The following is a 23,217-nucleotide window of genomic DNA, read 5'->3' on the forward strand; positions in this document are numbered from 1 at the left end:
TACCTCTTATCGGGTGCGGCCCGGGAGATGTTCCTGTCGTGCTGCCGCTCTTTCCTCCTGTCGTGGCGGATCTCGTCACGCTCCCTGGTCTCGCCGTCTTCGCCACCTGCCGGCGCCAGCGGGACAGGAGGAGGGAGGAAGGAGCAGGTGGACGAATGAGAGAGAAAGAAAGAGAGAAGGTCCAACAGAACGTACACAGGGATGGACAGACAGATAGACAAAGTGTGAACAGGGCCAACAGATGAAGGTACACACAGACACAAAAAAAGAGAGAAAGAGTGAGAAAGGAGTGTGAACAGGGCCAACACCACAAACGAAAGTATAGCCTTATCACCCTACACACTGTAGCAACAAACTCATTAGCCATGTTTACATGGACACTTTTAATCCGATTAGAAACGGAATAACGACTCAATCAGAATTCTCATATAAATACCTCAATCTGAATAAAAATGAGAATCAGAATTTTAATCAGAATGAAAGTGGTGGTGTAGTCCATGGAGTATAAGTATATATACTCTTTTGATCCCATCAGGGAAATTTGGTCTCTGCATTTAACCCATCTCGTGAATTAGTGAAACACACTCAGCACACAGTGAGCACACATTAATCCCGGCGCAGTGAGCTGCCTGCAACAACAGCGGCACTCGGGGAGCAGTGAGGGATTAGGTGCCTTGCTCAAGGGCACTTCAGCCGTGCCTACTGGTCAGGGTTCGAACCGGCAACCCTCCGGTTACAAGTCCGAAGCGCTAACCAGTAGGCCACGGCTGCCCCATGGAGTCATGTATACGGTAAATCAGATTGCTTGCTGTATCTTCAAGGAAAAGTAGGCAACAATGGCTATTCCGATCAAAGATTCTATAGCACTCGAGAGCACCTGATCGGAATAGAACGCACCCGCAACGACAGGACAGATTTTTCAATCATAATAGTTTAATCAAAATAACAAAAACAAACTGTCCATGTAAACATAGCTAGTGTCACAATCAAAGCACATCTCTCTTTTTCTAAAGCAAATGAACTTAACTGACTTAGGTTAGCCATCCTCTTAACCTCGCACAGAGATACAGTACATGTGTGACTATGGTTGAACTCCCTGACCACTGGTACAACGTGTGCACTGGACTCTCAAGTGTCTGTTCAGTTAAGTAAACCCTTGCCCTCCCTCACCCCTCAGTGGTCAGTGGAGAACATATCTGTTTGTTTGTTTTGCTTGCATGCGCGCGCGGTGTCAACAGGAGGTCAGGCTGTGGTGTGACCAGGGAAGCAGCGGCGCAGCAGTCTCGTACCTTTGTCTCCGTGACTCTTGATCCCAGCCCTGCGGTCGCGAGCCATCTGAGCCAACTCGCGCAGCTTCTCTTTCTTCTCCTTCAGGCCCGTCGCTAGAAGGCAAGCAAACCAAGCAATTGCTTGGGGCCCCGACAACGACAACGACTGGTTAAAAATAAAATGCAACGACAAACTGAGCGCCCCTTTGATAGTCAATGCAGTAAAGTGCAACGACACTGTTACCGGCAATACCGAGATCCCCCTCAAGGGGGCCCCTCTCAGTAGTCGCTGTGAGCAGCCAGCCAGCCAGGTTTGTGGTCTCTGCTGCTGCCGCGAAAATATAAAACCTTGCCAGTCATAATGAAGCGGAGTTATGCGTCCGGAAGCCAGAAGAGAAAGGAAGAGGATGACAAGAAAAAACAAGATAGTGGTAAGTGATAAATTACACTGGATAAAATAGCTATACTTGTCTTGTACAAATGGTGTAATTACTTGCAGCAGGAAGGCTAGCCTAGCAAAAAATGTTTATGTTAACTACCTGCCTGACGGCCCATGCTGCTTGTAACAAACTAGAACAGTTAGCGCAACTTTTTTTTTCGAACGGACGGAATATGGTTACATACTGTAATATGTTTATTAACGGGATAAGGAATCTTATCAGATCTTAGCAGATCTGTTCCAGAATCACTGTTTATCGTATTTAATGACATAACATTGCTAAAGCTTTGTAATAGGTTTTGATGAAAGTGGCATAGCTTCTCTGCTATAGCCTACTAACTATTCGACCGTGATAATCTATTTACCAAATGGGGGTTAGGAAAACCACACGATAAATTCCGTGCATCAAAGCAGACTGGAACATTCATGTCTAGTAGTATTCATGCACGCCAGCTGTTTACTGTCTTTAAAGCATCAGGTGCGTCTGTCTAATTCTCAAACAGCAGAATCTTAAATGCTATGTTAAGCTACAAGTAGGCCTAGGTCAATGTATAACATTAGCTTGGGATGGTTTTACAGTAAGCATTGGTAGTTGTGAAAGCAGCTGCATCCCTTCTAAATATCAAAATATGGAAATGCTAACATATCTTTTCTTTCTCCCTCAAGGTGCTTTGCTTAAATTTCTCAGCCCTCCGGCTCTTCCTAAGGATACCTCCACTGATGAAGATGGCCTGAAAGGTTAATCTTATGTGTGTGTGTGTGTGTGTGTGTGTGTACTTGTATTTATGTTGGATTTTTAAATTGCTATACAACCTGCACTCTTTATAGTTTGAACAAGGCATCCTTTTTCTGCATAAGATGGCAGTGTTTTATTTTCTCACTTTGTGAGAACTGAAAAATGTTAATGTGAGTGTGTGTGTGTGTGTGTGTGTGTGTGTGTGTGTGTGTGTGTGTGTTTAAGTATGTTGGATTTAGTTATTGTGCACTTTTTTGCATTTATATCGGATTTTATGGTATGGTGGTGTTTTTGCAAATGTTCAAATGTTCAAAACTAATGCACAGTATATATATATGCAACTGCAGTATTGCACTGTCAAAATTTTGTATTTATATAAACTGTGGGTGAACTTAAACTGTATGGCTATGCGGTGGTTCCTGTGGGCTTTGCGTGCGGTGGGGGGGGGGCCTCCATGTCCATTTTGCTTGGGGCCCCCAAATTCCTTGAAACGGCCCTGTTCTCCTTCTCCTTCTGCGCCATCTTCTTCTCCACCTGGGCACGCATCTCCACCGCCTCTCTGGCCTGAGGGGGAAAACATCATCGTTTAAGAAAGATAAAACTTACATTTCATATGGCCTCTCCTGTAATCATTTAACTGCAACTGCTCATACTTGGTGAAATAGTATTCACTTGATGTTAAATGGACAAGCACTTTAGTGTTGGAATTCCATAATGGTTCATTCAAACAGAGGCACTTGCTTTCAGACAATTAATAGCAATTCTTAGGTAAAGACTCCTGCAGTGATGCTGCATTTCAGAGTAATACTACACTCTCAACACCTGTAGGCCTACTAACCCATGTAGGCCCTACTGGTCACATTTTACATTGCAGTCAATTCGGTTTAATAGCTACACGTCCTAATACATGTAAATGCAGAGTCATTGAGTAACGATTACGTTTTCATGCACACCATATTCCAATTAAGGATCCTATTCTGCTTATGCCAATATTCAGAATAAGAGGTTTCCATGTGTAATAGAAACGGAATATTCCCGTTTACATGTCAATCAGTGCGTCATGACAACGGAATATTCCCGTTTACATGTCAATCAGTGCGTCATGGCATCTCCATGGGCTCCGTCCCTTAATTTCATTCATGACTGCAAAATAGGTGTATTTGGCCAGAATAGAGCTGCTATTCCGCTATTGTTTTGCCTTTTAACCGTATAATAGGCTGCTTTGAGTTTTTTTTTTTTTCACCAATTCTTCATCTGTCAGTAGGCTAGTGAGCGCAAAACCTGCGTCTCTTTGAGCATTACGATGCTCCCACCCATCGTCCATCCTGACATTAAAACTTTCAATTTTATTACATAAATTGACATCGTCTTCACTCTAGAAGTGAACTTTTGCCTTTATATGAGATTAATCAGGTAATGACAGCTGGAATAAGGCGTTTACAGGAGTCATGCGCAATCTGAATTATTATTCCGAATAAAACAGGAATAAGGTGTGCATGGAAATGTAGTCAATCATTAACATGTTGATAGTTTTATGTTATATACAAATAGCAGGGGATTAATGTACCATTACACACAGATATTCAGGTCTAGTTCAGTTCTGGGACATTTAATAGTGTGATTTTCATATAACAAGGTCATAATTCCAATAGTAGAGAGAGTGCCACTGATTCTATTCACAACATAAACTTTTTCATAGATAAAAATCACTGCTCTGCTTACTTTTCTGTCTGCTATGTACAAAGCCTCTGCCAGCTTGGCAAAGTTCTCATTGATGTGAACCGTCTGCAGGCCTCTTCCATCTGCAGCCAATCGCTTGTCCAGAGGGATCGTGTAACCCTAAGAGAGGAGTATGCCATGCCAATGTTAACCTCAGCCGTCAATACAGCACATCTGTGGCCTTCTAAATTATTAATGAAGATTCTTATTCTGGGAGTGAGAGGCCAGAGAGAGAGAGAGAGAGAGAGAGAGAGAGAGAGAGAGAGTCCAACAAACCTTTGCATTCTTCCAGTTAGAGATACATGGAGGTATCTTCCACTCCTGCAGCTCTTTCACGGTCATCTGGGAGAGATGGAGAGAGAGAGAGAGAGCAAGAAATGGAGAGAAAGAGTGAGCGAGTAAAGGTAACGACATATTGTGCACTTAGCCTTTGTCTCCATTAAGAAACTATGTGTAGCCTTCCCCAGGGGTATCGCCATATGAAACACATGAATAGGCCGGCTTTACCTTCCTGCTGGGGGAGTGCATGACTGGAGCAGGGGGGGATGGGGGTCCACGAGGAATCTTCTTGTTGATCCTGCACAGAGAGAATATTCAACCATTAACCACTTGAGATGCATCCAAGGAACACTTCATGCAAACACAGAGGTTTTTTTTTAGAGGCCAATTTTAAGAATTCGGGTGTAAACAAAGCCTAGTTAAGGCATCCACCAAGAAAAAAGTGCATTACTCAGTGGACAATTACATTGCTCTATGTCTTCAAAGATGAATTTCTATGTTACCAAACACATCTTAGGTGCTACATTATATAATAAAGAAAATTAGCTGGAGGACTTAGTTTTAGAGCATAGAAGTCAAGAATGGGAAATCTTGAGAGATAGAGCAGTGTGGAGTGAAGTGTGGAGGCTCCATGGGATCCTTCTGCATGTCCACCATGCGAATGACTTGCTCCCGAGTTGAATGCCACTCCCTGCTGTGAAGGCGTGTACCTGAATAGAAACACAGTAGTATTTTCAATGTGATTACTGCACAATAGTAGCCTAGAAATCTAGACGCACCCTAGCGGCAGCAAATTACATTTGCTTCCAGGGCTAGTCTAGCAACTCTCCGCTGGCTAATGAGCTCGAAAAATTAAACTTCTATCAGGCCAATCAAATCGTGTATAGAGTCGTTAGGCGGGCTTAAAGGGGTCATAGAATGCAAAACCGAGTTTACTTTGTCATAGATGAATAGTGATAGTTCAGTGGGTGAAATGGACATACAGAGAACTTCAAAACCCCACCGACACCTCCTTCCTATGCAAATCTCACAATTCGAAACTCCCGCCATAAAACAGGCGAATCCTAACGAAGCTGCAAGTTTACGCAAACTCGCAGGTGGTACCTTATTTGGCTCTGGCCTGTACATTTGTCACGCCTCAAAATTTACATACAGACCAGCCCACTGGTGCTCTGAGCCCAGGAACGTGAATGGAGAGCGAAGATGAGACAAACACTAGTTTAGCTGCCTGCTCGTTTACTTCCACAGGAATTATAAAGCAGACAGTTCGTCAAGGATATCAAAAATGAGCCTCGGTCGTAAATGCAGTGTTCCAGGCTGAAACTTAGGCTACAAAGAAAGCTGAGACTTTCCATATTCTTCCCAAGGATTCAAAAGTTCGAGGGGCATGGATAATGTTTTTCTACCAGAAGATCCCTGCAAAGTTCAACACTCCGTTATTAATTTGCAAAACATTTCACCGAAGGCAAAACCTTGGACAGTTAAGCAGGATTTGCTAAGCTGCTGTTACTGAAACGAGGGGCTGTTCCGACCGTAAGGCCATCACAACCGCATGCTGTAAGTATTATTTTGTCGCTAAGCAGTTATTAGCCATGCTAACGTGTATCTAGCAAGTAGAATGTGTGATTTAGTTCATTGGCAAGGCTATTTAATTTTCCTGTGTGTCATTCGGATAAAACCTGTCTTGTCATGTTAACCTACATTTTACTATGCATGTTTGTCGAGATCTCTGACAGGTTATGTTCTCAGCAAGATAGCTAGCAGCTAACTGAAGCTGAGTAACACAATAGTTTGGTTGCTAAGCTGTAATATAACCCATACCCATATAACACATACGTTTTTGAAGTGGAAACAACTTCACGTTATCAATTCAAATGATATCTAGTCGATATGTTGAAAACCGTGTTGTCTAGATACAATGGATTTATTTGCACGTTCTTATTTTAGAACATTACAAACGCAGCATGCCAAACAGATGCTCCAAGTGTGGCATCTTGCGGAGCTTAAAAGCAAATGCTTTTGCTGTGAGTTAACAGCTTGGTGTGTGCATGCAAAAGTGACTTTCACTTGTGTTACAACATTTCTGTTGTTTGGTTTAGGTTTTATCTTGCAGCCATGCACTTCAATGAGAATGCTGAGTCCCCACAACGGAAGACAGCCAAGGAGAAACGAAAGGCTATTTCATAGCCGCGGTTCTCTGAGGGAGATAAGTAAGACACAGACTGTGACTCTAAGGGATATAGCGCCCTCGCACGACCGTTCTTGAAGCCCTTTAAAAACGCCTATTGGCTGAGTGAGCTGTCAATCATAGGCGCCCCGCCCGCCTATAAATTACCGTGACCGCTCACTCATCTTCACATTGACCAGCTCTGAAAGATGAGCAAGCAGAAGGGGCGACGCAAGTCTGTGTCTCACTTATCTCCCTCAGAGAACCACGGCTATGAAATAGCCTTTCGTTCTCTTTCGGTCGACTCGTTCGACACAGACTGTGACTCTATGGGAGTTTTAACAACGCCCCTGATGCTCAGAGCCTAATCAATATACCTGAAGGTCAAAGCCACGCCGAAAGATGCTAAGAAGCAGTTTTTTCGCGGGCCTAGACGCTGCACCACAGTAGACGCCGTAACATCGAGGCGATAGTGCTTCACAAACGTATGCGGCGAGGCCCAGCCCGCGGCCGCACAAATAGCCTGGAGAGGCACACCCCAAAACGCGGCCATACCTCTGGTAGAATGAGCCCTGACAACAGGAGGGTCGTTCCCTGAGGCCCGATAGGCCAGTGCAATAGCCTCAACAATCCAATGAGATAGCCTCTGTATCGACAGCGCACGGCCCTTAGACCCCGTCGCAAAGCACACAAACAGTTGGTCACTACGCCTGAAAGATGCAGTCTTGGCCAAATACAAGCGTAATGCACGAACCGGGCAGAGAGAATGCAATCTCTCCTGCTCCTCCGAGGAAAATGGAGGGGGATAAAAAGATGACAGCTGCAACGCTGAGCAGCCGTAAGACATAGGCACTTTAGGCACAAACGCTATATTGGGCCGCAAAGTCATCATATTGCCGTTCGCACCGAACTCCAAACAAGAAGGGTGCATAGAAAAAGCATGAATCTCACTCACTCTCTTCGCTGAGGCGAGTGCCAGCAAGAGAGCCGTCTTATAAGATAGAATTTTAATATCCGCATCCTGCAGGGGCTTGAAAGGCGCTCCACAGAGAGCGTTCAGAACCAGGGACAGATCCCAGGACGGGAGTGTTGGTCGAACCGCCGGTCGGAGGAGACGGACGCCCTTTAAAAATCTACATGCGAGAGGATGCGCCCCGGGAGAGACGCCATCGTAACCTACATGACAGGCCGAAATTGCTGTAGATAGACTTTAATAGTAGAAAAGGCCAAGCCCTGTTCAAACAGGTCTTGAAGAAACATGAGCACATAAGAGATCGAGCATTGAAAGGGAATGACGCCCTTTCGATCGCACCACCTCTCAAACGCTTTCCATTTCAGATCGTACAGAGACCTTGTAGAAGGGGCTCTGGCACTCTGAATAGTGGCAATAACGTTAGGTGGTAAACCTACAGCACTTAGCGCTGCCCTTTCACGAGGAAGGCATGTAAATTCCACCGTGTCGGGTCTGGGTGCAGCAACTCTCCCCCCATCTGAGACAGGAGATCCTTGCAATGGGGGAGCCGCCACGGCTCCTCGGCCAGTAGCTGGAAAATTTCCGCCAGCCAGGGTCTGTTCGCCCACCACGGAGCAATCAGCACCAATGCAAGACCTCTCTCTCTCACTCTCGTCGGTACGTGGGGGATAAGGTGAACGGGGGGAAACGCATACAGCAGAACGTTCGGCCACAGATGTGCCAGGTAATCGTCTAGGTAGCCATATATTCTCATACCCCGTTCCCTGAGGGGGGATATGACAGCATCCATTATTTTTGAGAACAGGCGGGGCGCGGTAGCTAACCCGAATGGTAGAACCTGAAATTCTAGAGCTCTGCCCTCGAAATAAAACCGCAGGAACTGTCTGTGGTGTTTGTGAATCATGACGTGAAAATACGCCTGCTTTAGGTCCAACTCCGTGAACCAATCTCCCGGTCTCATGGACGCAAGAAGTTGCTTGTGTGTCAGCATTTTGAAAGTGTATGTCCGTATGTAACGGTTCAGTACTCTCAGGTCCAAGATGGGGCGTAAGCCGTCGTCTTTTTTGGGGACAGCAAAATATTTGCTGTAAAATCCTGACCGCGCTTCGTTTGGGGGGACTATTCTCACTGCGTTCTGTTCGAGAAGAGAATTTATTTCTTCTCTCAGTACCTGCGCTGACTTCGTATTCACCACCAAGTTGAGCAGTCCCCTGAAACTCAGAGGCCTCCAAGCAAATTGTATTCTGTAGCCCTGCGCGATCTTAGAGAAAACCCAAGGACACGTGACGTGCGTGTGCCAGGGACAGGGGATTTGTGTGTGTGGGAGAAGCAGTTTGACAATCTAGACCCAGAGGTGGAACCGTGGGACATAGTGTGTGTGTGTGAGGGGAGAGACTGGGGCCAGAGGCCTTTATTTTTGTCACCAACAAGGGATATATGCTTGTGAGACATAGAGTGTTTGTGAACTTCCCCAGAGCAGTGCGTGGGGGTGTCATAGTTTGATGTCGGACAAAGCGTGTTATCGCCGGTCCGACACCGCACAGGTACAAGCGGGGCCAGCCATCCAGCTAGGCTGACTTCTTCTTCTTAGCCGCTAGGCTCGGGCGCGGTGGTCGACGCATGTCCGCGTCGAGCTGAACGGTGGGTCGACGTGCCCACGCGCCCTGGACCACTGTGTGTTGCGGTGGTGGCTGAGCAGGGCGAGCCACCGTAGCCTGGGTTCGTTTACCAGTGGGCCACTGACGGGCAGGTTTAGCCATCGGCAGCTGGGTCGGGTGAGGGCGTTGCACGGACTGCGTGGACGACGGAGCCAGTTTGCGAGGGAGAAGGTAGCTGAAAGCCTCGTTCTCTTTCTTTTTTGACTCGCATCGAATCTGCATCGCCTGAACGGCAGAGCCGAATAAACCGTTCGGATCCACCGGGGCATCCAGAAAAACGTGCCGGTCCTTATCCGGATTGCTGCTCCGACCTCTGCCTGCAGCTCGGCGACGTAGGCGAGAAGCAGTGAGATGGTATTCTGAGCGCGGGCAGCCTGTCCGAGGACTTTGAAAGTTTTCTCCAGTTGTTGGGAGGTAAACTTCGGCTGTTTGTGCGGTAACTGTGAGGATGCAGTCAGGCCCATGTTAGCGTCAGGGGCTAAGTAAGATGCCAACGACTGCTCGGCTCTGGGGCAGTCCGATAGACCCTTTTCTGCCGCACTCTCCATCTCAGTCAGAGCCCCGAAACCAGCGATAACAACCCTGTTGGAGTAGGGCTTGTTCCACGTTTTCACCACATCGTCCAAACAGTCCTGGGAGGGGGGGACCTCCGGTCTAGGTGCTGGCGCTGGGGGCGGGAGGAAATTACCGTCGAGCCTATTGCTAACCCGTGCCGGTGGCGGCTGTGGCCACTCGACGCCGAGACGCTGGGCTGCGCGTTGGCAAGTTTCCAAAAACAGCTTGCTGGCTGTGGTGTGCTGTTCGGTGGAGACAGGCTCGTCGAGAACCGAAGCAGCTGCAGAGGCGTGCGTGATCTGTGAAGGGGGGAGAAGCAGTTCGCTGTCCCCGTTCTCGTCCATCACCTCATCTTCCCCTGATGATCCGTCCGCCGCGTCCACAACCGGGGCCTGGGAGGGGGCCGGCTGCGGGTGGTCTTCGGCAGGTTCAGTCCAGTTAAGGATCTGCGCCTCGTCGTCCTCGCTCATGATCAACTCGGAGAGTACAAGACCGGAAGTTCGAGGGTTAGTCCAAAGCCTTCGAAGCGTTGCTGCAGAGTTCCGAGCCCAAATCGAGAACAGGCAGCGCATCCCTGAGGGTTTTCCAGGGCCTCTCGGGCATGCTGGAGACCCAATCAAGAGATGCAAACAGTATGGTAATCCTTCCTCTCGAGAGACTGGCCGCATGCGTTGGGGCAAGGTCGACGTTTAGGACGTGCCGCAGCAGGACGCATGGTGCAGGTCGAGGAACATGGCCACGTGTCCGTAGAAGAGGCTAAAGACACGAGGTAGAGTAAGTTAGTCAAAACCCGATGTGAGGGCAGCAAGCAGGTGCGGCTTTCCCCAACAAGTCAGGCTAATAGGAAAAGTTCGAGAGATGAGGCTAGCCGAAGCGGCCAAGTTCCAGAACCGTACGTATGTGAGGCTAGCTCCTTGCAAGCAAAGCGGCGCGGAGTCCTCACTAAAAATCTTTTTTTTTTTTTTTTTTAGTAAGAATCCGAATATCTCGACGCTTCGCGGGGTTGAGAACCTCTTCCCCTATGAAACAGTTAAGACGGGATATCGGAAACAACTCGAATCTAGTCGGCGTGGTATAACTCTGTCAAGTGGCTTCAGCGAGTCTTGAAGAGCTAAAAATGTGAAGATGAGTGAGCGGTCACGGTAATTTATAGGCGGGCGGGGCGCCTATGATTGACAGCTCACTCAGCCAATAGGCGTTTTTAAAGGGCTTCAAGAGCGGTCGCGCGAGGGCGCTATATCCCATAGAGTCACAGTCTGTGTCGAACGAGTCGACCGAAAGAGAACTATGTACAGACTTGCCAAACAATTTGTAAGTTTAATAAAATATATATTTTTATTACAAACAACAAATCAAAATGTGCAACAGTATAGGCACTAAAAAGAACGTATCGATTCACACACAACAGGCTGTCTTAGACCTGATGCTACTGGTGTCGAAATCATCATCAGTACTGTAAACAAAGCACAATGTGCAGGGCCATACCATTTGTTTATTGTACAGTATACAGCCTACAATGCACTGTATTACAGTATCCAATATAAGTCCTCTTTCTTGTCCTCTTCGAGATCATCAAAGACCCTCTTCCTTATTGGGATGCCGTCCAGCGGATTCCTGTGCCCCAGGACTTGTGTGCTCAGCTTGACAGACCTTCCATGGAGGATGGAGGATGCTGTTGCTGAACATGTGTCACGGTTCAGTCGAAAAGGGGTCTGAATCCAACGTACTGCCCTGAAGTATCCGGAAGCTCCCTCCATATGTGTAGCACCACACACGAGGGGATCATGACACGGACGCTTCTAAGGAAACCCCAGCTCCTGCTCACAAAAGACCTGTAGGCCAAGTCACTTCATTGCCTGCGACGAGAACAGGGTGGAAAAGCAATTTTTTTTTACTATTTATTTTTTTATATTTTACATCAAAGTATCACTGGACGATTGTTGAAAAAAATATATAGTTTATAATTTTGTGGTGTTGATCAAACTGTGTTTTTGCAATATGCTGAACCAATAATAAATGTGTATTGGTTAAAAATATTTTATTTATATACTGTAACTGCTAACACTTGTATCAGATTGTTCTCACCTTTCCATCCCTGATTCTCAAACGGCCATGGTCAGCTCTGTAAATATTCATTGCATTTTGCAAAGAATATAGAGGCACAACGGATCGAGGCCATGATGGTCATTCAGGTCAGCTCCTCAGGAACCTGGGTCACTCTTTTAATAACCGGTAAAAACATAATTTCCCTGCTGTTATTTCGTAATTTTGAATGAGCAGGTAGCACAAAGTACCAAATGTCTGCAGTTTTAGTTACCAGAGTTGTAAGATCACATATTAGGCTACTACATGGAAAGAAGGTAGTAATCTCAATCAGATGTCAGCAGGATAGTTACAAGATTACATTAGACCTACTGACTGTACCTACTGTATTTTAAACAGTGATATTTATAGGATTTTTGATTATTGTACCCTACTCCATGGTACTATGTAAATTGCCCCTTGGGGATAAATAAAGTGTTTTTGAATTGACACAAACGAGAGTAGGCCTAGTAATATTTTCGTTGACCTCGTTTCACTTCAGCCATAGGCTACAAACTGCACAGAGCTCCTGCCCAGCTAACTGGATGTCCTGTTGTAAGATCACATATTACTACATGGAAAGAAGGTAAAAATCTCGATAATCAGATGACTTAATCAGCAGGATAGTAGTTACAAGAGTACATTAGACCTACTGACACAAATGTAATATTTTCATTGACGCGAGCAGTAGGCTACTCGTTTCACTTCCGCCATATAGCCTACGAACTGCACAGAGCTCCTGCCCAGCTAACTGGACGTCCTGTTGTAAGATCGCATATTACCACTACAATAATGTATGTAACTCCTAATCAGATGACTTATTCAGCAGGAGAATATACTACTGACTAAAATGAGTACTTTCCTTGCAAGCAGCACTCCTTTCACTACAGCATAGCCTGGACTGGCTACGAACTTTTCAGCTAGCTTCTAACTGGACATCTTGACAAAAACTGCACAAGGGTACAAGTTGTAAAACATTTGTTTGTGTGCAAATGAATAACTTATGTTGCTTACAATGCTAAAAAAGAACCTAATACAATGTTTAGCTTAGTCTACGACACTAATGTGCGAGTATTGCACTAGTATTACAGCTAGCTAACTGGGCTACGTGTGGCAAACTCAAGTAAATGACAAAACTTACCACTCTGAAGTAGTCATTTCCAATCTATGGGCGACTGGTTGCTCCTCTATTTCAGATTCTTCCTCTGATGCTGGTCTTGAACAGATGCTGTTCAACACCTACTGTATGTCTCCGTATTCCACCTTGGCTGTTTCAGCGAGTGGTGTCGGCCATCTTGCCGTCTTTGCTCTGGAGCTTCGCTCGTTGTAAACCAACCAATCAGCACGCAGTTCATTTAAATATTCATGAGCATACCATAAAAGGGAGAAAACCTCTCGTTCATTCTAGGGCCTATTTCCTAGGCTTGCCTTAGGGCGCATAGAACAGCACACGGGCCATTTTCAGCCCAACCAATGTTACATACTCTATTCGGAAACCTTAAGGAACAGCATGAAATACCCTATATAATCATTCTATCACCCCTTTTTGGCTTGAATTCCCTGCTACTTGAAAACAAAGAAGATGGATGTTGCTGTTGGCCAACAGTGTGACACGAGTTAAGCTTGTTTTAAGTTGGCAAAAGTTTGAACTAGCCAACTAGCTCCGCTGGTGGGAAAACGCATGGGACTCAGCGCTGTCCTATTGCGTGCAGAGGGAATTTGAAAGACAACCGATTATCCCGCCCCTCGGACTGAGCACTGCGAACGGTGAGTGCCCAGACCCTACATTTTAATGTGAGTCTGGCTCGTCAGGCTAGCACAATAGTGCATCTAAAATAAACAGTGCACATCTAAACATACCAGAGCTAGTGAGCGGTATGGAAGCATATGGGTAGCTTTATTCAAATGAGAATGCAATCTGCAATATGCAATTCAAAAATACATTACATTATGCAATTGACAATTCATTATGCAATTTAATATTGCAATTTGCAATAATATCCAACAAATTGTATTTTAATCTGCAAAGTGACAATGAAATCCTAAAATCAATTCCGATAATTTTGGTTAAAAAATAGAATAAATATGGATTGAATTGCATTCCATTTTGCCATGGTACTTCAGTCTCAAAATTCAAATGGCAATTCATTTTGCATTTCAATTTTCAATATTCAGTTTCATCATTTAACTGTCAATTCGTTTTGCAATTTAATATTTAAAGGGACACCAGGCAACGTTTTTGTGTTAATTACTCATCTTCGTAAGTCGGTATATGGTTAAATGACTCATTACAGGGCGAATGAAGACTCTCTCGCCCGCCCCTACTGCCCGTAGGAAGAATATCCCGCTTGCAAGTTCAGTGTATCGTACCCGGCGACCGAAGCAGTTTCAGTTTCCATCCTGCATCCACAGCACAGAGGGAGGCTAACGAAACGCTAGCAATTGTTGCAAACGTGTGTATAATGGCAGAGCCGGCAAAGAAGCAGCGAAAACCCTTGACGGCAGATGCAAAGAAAAGGAAAAGAGCTTCAGACCGAGCGAGGGGGAGTTTCGTAGAGAAAAAGCATCAGGCTTGCCTGGTGTCCCTTTAAAGTGCAATGTAGGATTGCATTTTAAAAACATATTTGGCAAAACTGTCAATGCCAGCCTGAAAAGATTTTGGATTATTTTGGGCAAAACGTTTGCCATCGTTTTGAGGCATTTTATTCAAATGGAAAAGAAATAGCGCCCCCCGTGATTGCATTGCACTTTGGTCACGCTCTTTGTGTTGCAAAATTCAAATGGCCATTCAATCTGCCAAACGCATTGCAATCTGTCAAGTCACTCGTCAAGGCGGGAACTAGGCTACGTCACTTCCGTGTTTAGGTCTTCTTACCCAGTTAGCGTTTGCAATGGAGGAGTTTGCAGTCTCTGGCCGACAGACCCGGCTGTAGAGTACAGTGACAGAGGGGGCATTTGCGATTTTCAAGGGGGCACTTTTTTTTTTATTGGGGGGGGGGAGTGTTGGCGGCGCAAACATGTCACAGTTGATGAATAATGTTAACCGTGACCGCGAGTAGGCCTAGTGTCCGTGAGACCCAGCTGTGTTCTTACATTATTAAGGCTCTTATGTTGCTGCTGATAACTTTGCCAACCAGCGGCATCTTCAGTTGCACCCCCTCCCCCCAGCAATCAGTAGCCTACAAATAAGCATCGTATACAACAATTCAGCGAGATAGATTTGAACAAACGTGGTCCCGGAGCGACCGCACCCCCCGGTCCGCTTATGAGGCTAGCCAGACCACGGAGGGGAGTCTCCGTTGTGTGTGTGTGTGTGTGTGTGTGAGAGAGCAGGACAAGGAAAGGCTGTGTGAGTTTTAGCCTAACTCACTGTCCTGTGAACTCCAAAGAGCTCCGCAATCTCCCTAATAGGAGAGGTAACCCTCTATTCCCTCCAGTGGTATCCACAGAAGGTCTCCCCACCGGCTAGCGCCCATTAGCTGTAAGGCCTCAGAAATCTTTGAACGGACCAGGTTGACATCAAATCGGACAAGTAGGGCTAGATAGCCCACTCTGTCGTCCATTTTCAGTAATCTGTCCGTTGAGTCAGACTCGTTGACAGTGTTGGGGAGTAACGGAATACATGTACCGGCGTTACGTATTCAGAATACAAATTATGAGTAACTGTATTCCGATACAGTTACAAGTTAAATAGTTGGTATTTAGAATACAGTTACATTGTTGAAATCAATGGATTACATGACGATACTTCTCTGTTTCATAAGTTTGTTCACTCACTAAATAAATTAAGGCAAGTCCATTTCCCAGAAGCTCCTGAAAGTAATCTATGATGAAATTGTTTACATGTTTAAATCCAAGCCCCGTCGTCTTGCACTAGCCTCAAAACGCAGCCAGCGCGCATTATGGACGCGTCATATCGGAGACCCTGAAATGACTGTTTGCACAGCAAATTACGAGTAAAGTAAGTGGAGGTAACTCCTGTTTCTCACTGATCGTGGTTCCTGATGTCTGTTCAAAGGATATTTTCCCAAGTATTAATAGCTCAGGCTACTTCGGCCAATCGGTTACACAGTTTGCTAAGCAATAAGCAAAGCCTAGTTCACGTGTTGATTTAGACCTAGGCAATAAAACCAATCTCTAAAATAGGCACTGCATTCTAAGTTGTTTATTCTAACTTAAAATAGCTTTATGGATTATTATTTTTTCTAATTAGATCTACATTTACGTTTTAAAATGAATTATATGGTGCAGCCTCTGAAGAATTATTCTTGCGAGTAGGCCTAGCATATTTTAACGTGCGGTTTTTGATTACGCGATCACGTTCGTTTTGAGAGCACTGATATACAGTAGCCCATAGTGTTTACATGTACAGGTCATTTGCGTTCCACCAGTCATATGCGCCCCTCACTTGTACTGGGTTGATGCCACCGAAAATTCTCACAGGCACACCTTAATTATAATTTCTGGCTACGCCCTTAAAGTAGCCTATTTATTTTGTTTGTTTTAATTAGCCTAGTCGCCTGCTGTAGTTTTAGTGGTCACCTTGCTATTTTAAAGTTGTATCAGGTAGCTTAGGCCTAGTTGACTTTACATTCTCCTATGTGGGCCTAACACAGCCATTTGGAACAGATGAACACACCAGAATAGGCCTGTTTAGTAGGCCTAAGCAGGATTTGATGGCCACATTCCAATGCAATTCAATGCGGAAGTAATCTAAGTATTCAGAATACGTTACTCAGATTGAGTAACGTAACGGAATACGTTACAGATTACATTTTTGGGCATGTATTCTGTATTCTGTAACGGAATACGTTTTGAAAGTAACCCTCCCAACACTGCTCGTTGACACGGTGGTGTTCTACATAATCAGCCAGAGACCTTAGTGCAGCTGCAAACTCCTCCATTGAAAGCGCTAACTGGGTAAGACGTAAACACGGAAATGACGTAGCCTAGTTCCCGCCTTGATGAGTGACTTGACAGATTGCAATGCGTTTGGCAGATTGAATGGCCATTTGAATTTTGCAACACAAAAAGTGTGCAATGCAATCACGGGGGGCGCTATTTCTTTTCCATTTGAATAAAATGCCTCAAAGCGATGGCAAAACGTTTTGCCCAAAATAATCCAAAATCTTTTCAGGCTGGCATTGACAGTTTTGCCAAATATGTTTTTAAAATGCAATCCTACATTGCACTTTAAATATTAAATTGCAAAACCAATTGACAGTTAAATGATGAAACTGAATATTGAAAGTGCAAAATGAATTGCCATTTGAATTTTGAGACTGAAGTACCATGGCAAAATGGAATGCAATTCAATCCATGTTTATTCTATTTTTTAACCAAAATTATTGGAATTGATTTTAGGATTTCATTGTCACTTTGCAGATTAAAATACAATTTGTTGGATATTATTGCAAATTGCAATATTAAATTGCATAATGAATTGTCAATTGCATAATGTAATGTCTTTTTGAATTGCATATTGCAGATTGCATTCTCATTTGAATAAAGCTACTCATATGCTTCCATAGAGCGGAGGTACTATAGTTCTTTGCGATTTAAGTTTTCTAAGGTGACAATTCGGCTTGTAGATTATTTCTCCCTCCTTTAAATTGGAGCGAGCGAGAAACGATTTCACTGGAGCGGGAGGATTTTGAAGTGGAGCGGGGAGCGAAATTGAGCGGAGTGGCCTGACGTGAATTTGAGCGGAGGAGCAGCCGAGTGAACAGCCACCTGAGCGAGGAGCGGGATATTCGCACTGCTCAGCTCCGCTCACTAGCTCTGAAACATACTGCGTCTTTATACAAAATTTCTAAACAATGCATTTTGATTACCCTACCAGGGGATATGTGAGATGCCCTGTGGGGGTATGGGGATCTGTGAGAGATTGAACTATAGCCTACCTAATATACTGTGTTAGCTTATCTGCAGCACGCACAGGCATGGCAGCGGCAATATTCTGCGAGACCTGCTTGTCCAGTGCAGCGCACGTCTTCTCTGTGAGCTACGGAGGACAGATAAAGAGCAAAACACCACATAAAGTGACAGTTCCTCAGTAGAACTATCAGTAATTGGACATTGGTCCACACAAGTCTGTGCGAGATGAAGGCTGTCTCAAAACTCACCTCCTTCACTGCCTCCTCATCGGGCCTCTCAAGCTCTGGGGCATCGTCTTTCAAGACTTCCTTAGGAAGCAGGTCTGTGTATTTGCTGAAGATCACCTGTAATCAGATTTAAACAAGCAAAAACTAATTACAAATGCTACTGATATCATTCATCACAACCCATAGATGCATGTACATCACACATCTTAAATGTGGGGCTGCAAAAGTGCAACCAACGATTATTTTCATAATTCATTACCGGTAATCTGTCCATTACTTACTGAATTGTTGAATCAATATAATGTCAGCAAATGGTCAAAAAATGAAATGTCAATCACTAGGTGGGTTTACATGGACAGTTTTCAGATATCAGTTATCATTCTGATTAAACTATTCTGATTGAAAAATCTGTGCCGTCTGTTTACATGGGGTACGTTTTATTCCGATCAGGGGCTCTCAAGTGCTTTAGAATCAATCGGAATAGCCGCTGTTGCATACTTTTCCTTGAGGATACAGCAGGCAATCCGATTGGCCATATACATGGCAATTCAAATTCTGATCGGATCGGCAGTTTTATTCCAATCAAGGTGTTTTTATGTGAAATATCTATTTCCGATTGTAACCGTAATAAGTGTCCATGTAAACCCACCTAGTGTTTCCTAAAGCCCAAACATTGTGTCCTCACATTTTTTTTTGTCCACACACCAAAGATATTTAGTGTACAGTCACAGGAGTAATTCAAATGAAACCCATCACACTGGTTAGCTTTTAAACAATTTAGAAATAAATGCACACCATCTGTGCGGAAAGCTAAATCTAATTATGACCGCCGCGCAGCGAAGCGGTGAATATCTCGAGAACCGTAGGGTTTAGGAGGACCACCTATTTTTGTATGTTGATCTTAAGGGGCCATGTCAACCCATTCCATAACCACTCATTTCATGTATAGTGCCACCTAGTTAAAAACAAAAAAGTAAAAATGAGGTGTTGTAATCGCAGGTATCTGTGACCTAACATGGTCAAAACTGCACGAAATTGGAAGTGTAGGATCATTATGATACCCTCTGAATGCATGCCAACGTTTCGTGGAATTCCGTTCATGGGGGGCCACACAATAAATTAATTTATGTTACTATACACCAACTGGCCTGTAAGTGGCCGGAGACAGTTTTCTGTGAATATCTCGAGAACCGTAGGGCCTAGGAGGACCACCTTTTTGGCTCCAAAAGGAGGACCAAATTTGGCTGTGCGAAAAAAGAAAAAAAAAATCTGACTAAACCGCCACTTTGCTGCGCGGCGGTCATAATAAGATAGTACAGTATCAGCTACTACTATTTACTCATTTCACAGTCTCCTCACTAAGGTTTTTTTCTTTTTTGGGCATTGATTACTTTTCGACAGCTGGGACATACCCACTGTTTTGGGACCCTTTTCCTGGGAAGGCAGGTTTGGTGAAACTTTTTAACTGAACAAAAACCTGATGCACAGACCAACATGTTCCTTGCTTCTGGCTCACGGCAGTAGCACCACTGTTGTTGACTATGATCAGCTGCTGCTGCTGGTTTTGGCACAGAAAAGTACTTGGCTAGCAGCTCTGGAATGATACATTTTTTTTAAAGAAGTCACGAGCACATTCCAATTCTTTGTCAAAGAATGCCACATCAGGTGTGACGCGTTCAACAAAAGGAGAAGTACTTACCCTTTCAGTCCACAGAATGAAATCACAATATGGTTTGTCAGTAACAAATAGCTGCATCTGCACTTGATGATAGTATGCATGGTCCCGCTTCAATCAAATTTTTTCTTGTGCATCTTTTTCAAGGCAAAAGTGAGCAACAGAATTTTCTGCCTCATTAACAGAAAGGTCCTTTACAGAAAATGGGCACTTAATTTCTATAACACCTGAACCACAGCATCTGCAGGGAAACATATCCAGGGCCGCGTTTGGGCATTGGGCAAAGGGGCTGCTGCCCCGGGCCCCGGCCACTAGGGGGCCCCGGCGCGGGACATTTAAAAAAGAAAACAAGTGTCGTCACCTGTCTTTGCCCGTATCAATGCATGCTATCACAGACAACAATGGCTTCGCATGAGACAATTACGAAATATGAAGGCGGATCTCGAAAAAAGAGAGCTTCAGCCAGACGTTCTCAGTAAGGCGTGCCAAAGCCATGGCCGTACGCACTGTGCGTATCAGCCAGGCTACTCAACAACGAGAGAGAATTTCCCCTGTGTGCGTGTGTATTCACACCAAATTGGCCTAGGCTACCATAACTTCTCAACTCTGCACAGTAGCCTATTCCATTAACTGCATGTCAGTAGGCTATTTACAATTTTCTGTAAAGTAAAGTTTGTAACGTTATCAAAATCAACTTTATGCAGAACTATGCATGCGCGCACCTTTTGTTTGAGCAGGAGAGATACACAGGCATGCTACAGAAGTTGTAGGCTAGCTTGTTGTTTTCTATTACTATCTATGCTGGTTATCAGCACACAATGGTAAGCTAATTCATTAACTCGAGACTCATGGATATAACACGTTTTTTTAAACAACGAAAACAGAAAGGATGGAGACCGCAAAGCGAGAGGAGTTATTTCAAATGGGCAAGCCGCAAGCACAAGGTAGGCAAGATTATTGCTTGTCAAAACGTTAGGCTAGCATTACCACTGTTTAAAGCCATACGTGAACGTAGCCTTTGCCAGAACAAAAATAGGTAACTTTAGCCTTTATAGGGCTATACAAAGTTGTCCAAATAAATAGGTCGTTGTTAGGCGTTGTTGTTATAAAGATTGCATGTGGATGTTATTAGCCTACTACAGTATGGGCTACTTTTTAACTGACCAATGCAGAAACCTAACCGGGAAAAATATTATCAAAGCGTTGAAAGTTATGTGGGTGTGTGCGTACCATCGCATTCATTCCTGCAGGTGCCCTGTCCACTTTTTTCAAAACGAGGATCAAAATAGGGATAAGTCCACGTATAGGCATACTACCTCTTTCCCTGACAACGTTACCGTTATCGGCTGAGACACCACCCTTGTTTGTATTTGATGTGGTTGGGCTGTGTGTGTGCACTAGACTGCGTGTTTCAATGTATTTGACGTCGTGGCTGGCTAGGGCTGCGTGTTACAGTGTATTACAGACAGCGTGTTACAATGCATCATGATGTGGCTGTGTGCGTGCGTGCCAAACTCTAGGCTACAATGTTTCATGAGTTCAGAGTTCGGGAGTTGCACATTTTAGTCTGACCTGGGTACCACTGGCAGTTTTCAAGCCTAAGTTGAAGTAATTGATGGTAATATTTCATGGTTGATTTTTTTGTGTGCATTGCCCCATGTTTGTAGGCTACTTGTTTTTTGTATGTTGGTACAATTGTATGTTGATTATATGGTTCCACAATATAAATGCAAATTTCATTTTTACATTATGTCTGTCATAATTCAATTGCCTCTCTCTCTCTGTCTTATCTATATTGATGATAATAATAATAATAATAATAATAGTAATATATTATTATTGGGGGGGGGGGGGGCCTCAGGGATGCCTCTGCCCCGGGCCCCAGATGGCCTTAACCTGGCCCTGAACATATCAGGTGAGGCCCCAATAAATGGGTGCAGGGGTGAAATCCTGAATCCAGCTGTTTCTACCATGACATCCGTGTGTGAGAGGCGATGCTGCATTTCATAGTATTTTCTTGCCAATTCCTCGTGCTGACATCCCCATCTGAAGAAACAACAATAACATTAGTTTTGGACAATAGTAATGCCACCCCACACTGGCACCTCCCTGTACTTTCAAAAGGATACTACTTGGTTTTACACTCCTGCTTTTTTAGAATAGTACTTCCTGGATTTACCCTCCCTGTTCTTTTACATACCGTATTTTCCGGACTATAAGTCGCACTTTTTTTCATAGTTTGGCTGGCCCTGCGACTTATAGTCAGGTGCGACTTATATATGAAAAAAATATATAATTGAACATGTTTTTAAATGTTAATTCATATTAACTGACATGAACCCTACATGAAACATTACTGTCTAGCCGCGAGAGAGCGCTCTCAAATGCACAAGTTCTGTGCACTTTCAGTCAGAGATTAGTGGTTGCGCTATGCCTGAAACACACTACGGCCAGGATTCTGTTTGGGCCTCAGATTCGGACAAATAAAGGCCAGTAATAATTTTGTTTCAATTTAACTCATAAAAGAGCTCTTCTTAATATTTTATATTGTTGGTTGGTTTAATATTGTTGCCAATGAAAAGTCATTGTCTTACACATCTCCAACAACTTGCTCTCAAGCTATCAGTTGCATGCCGCCCCCTTCTGAGCTTGCCAGAGGCTGAAGCAGTAACCTAGCCTACATTTAGGCTAAACACAATTGTTGCTGCCAGGCATCAGCCTACGGATTTTATAAAAAAGTAAATCATGCATGATAAAAAATAACTAAATGTAGGCTGAATAAGGTTTCCATTTCAGCTACACACGTTCCATGAATAAATGAAAGCGGATGCCTTATCTCGCAATAAGCAGATGGAAATCCCAACACCCTTACATGAAACTTAATAGTGAACCATCAAATACCCCGCAGATTTCAGTGGTCATCAGTCCCGATATTTAGCAATATCATCAAACATTAAGCCATGCCCCAAATAAAGGTGCTGTGCTTTGCGCAGCCTAAATAAAAAGACCCCAGTGATAATTTGAAGATTTATGATAGTCTGTCTCCTAAACATTCCTCACCCGTTATCTAGACATGCATGAAAACATTTGAAAACAAAACTTACTGCCATAGGCTAATATTTGATCGCTGTTTTGCTACTAATTATATTTCACGTACTGAATACGCACACTAGAAAGTGAAAGTAGGCCTACTTTGCGCTCCGTGTCTGCATGTCTGTTCATGTCCGCAATCGATTATAACGTTCCTCAAATAGAGAACACATCCATGTTCTCTGGCGTTATAGGCTGTCATGCTTCTGTGTTTACAAAATTCCTGACGGTTCCTGATCGCTAAACGTTTGGTTTTCTTTCCTGTCGATCGCGATTGATGTAGAAGCACCTCCTAGGCTATAATTTGACTTCAGCGATGAGAGAGGGAGAGAGAGAGCAAAGTGGCCCATGCGCGCGTGTGTGTGTGTCTCTGCATCGGGTTCAATTTAAGTCAGAGTCAGGCCCGTCGCTAGAAGGCAAGCAAACCAAGCAATTGCTTGGGGCCCCGAGCTGGCCAGGGGCCCCAAGACAA

General features: G+C 44.4%; 1 protein-coding gene across 1 annotated transcript in view; it reads right to left on the minus strand.

The window, feature by feature from the left end:
• snw1 (SNW domain containing 1) overlaps positions 1-23,217 on the minus strand; it is a 54,845-nt gene that overhangs the window by 4,368 nt on the left and 27,260 nt on the right. The window contains 10 exon segments of the mRNA XM_076271904.1: positions 4-106; positions 1,290-1,362; positions 2,939-3,007; positions 4,166-4,282; positions 4,439-4,504; positions 4,670-4,742; positions 5,058-5,108; positions 5,110-5,151; positions 17,780-17,880; positions 18,002-18,097. Coding sequence (XP_076128019.1) covers positions 4-106; positions 1,290-1,362; positions 2,939-3,007; positions 4,166-4,282; positions 4,439-4,504; positions 4,670-4,742; positions 5,058-5,108; positions 5,110-5,151; positions 17,780-17,880; positions 18,002-18,097 — 791 coding nt within the window.

The sequence above is a fragment of the Alosa pseudoharengus genome, unplaced genomic scaffold (assembly GCF_046254945.1).
Source record: "Alosa pseudoharengus isolate Yale_2024_CS ecotype anadromous, Long Island Sound unplaced genomic scaffold, YU_APseudo_1.1 YU_APseudo_1.1_scf_7, whole genome shotgun sequence".
NCBI lineage: Eukaryota > Metazoa > Chordata > Actinopteri > Clupeiformes > Clupeidae > Alosa > Alosa pseudoharengus.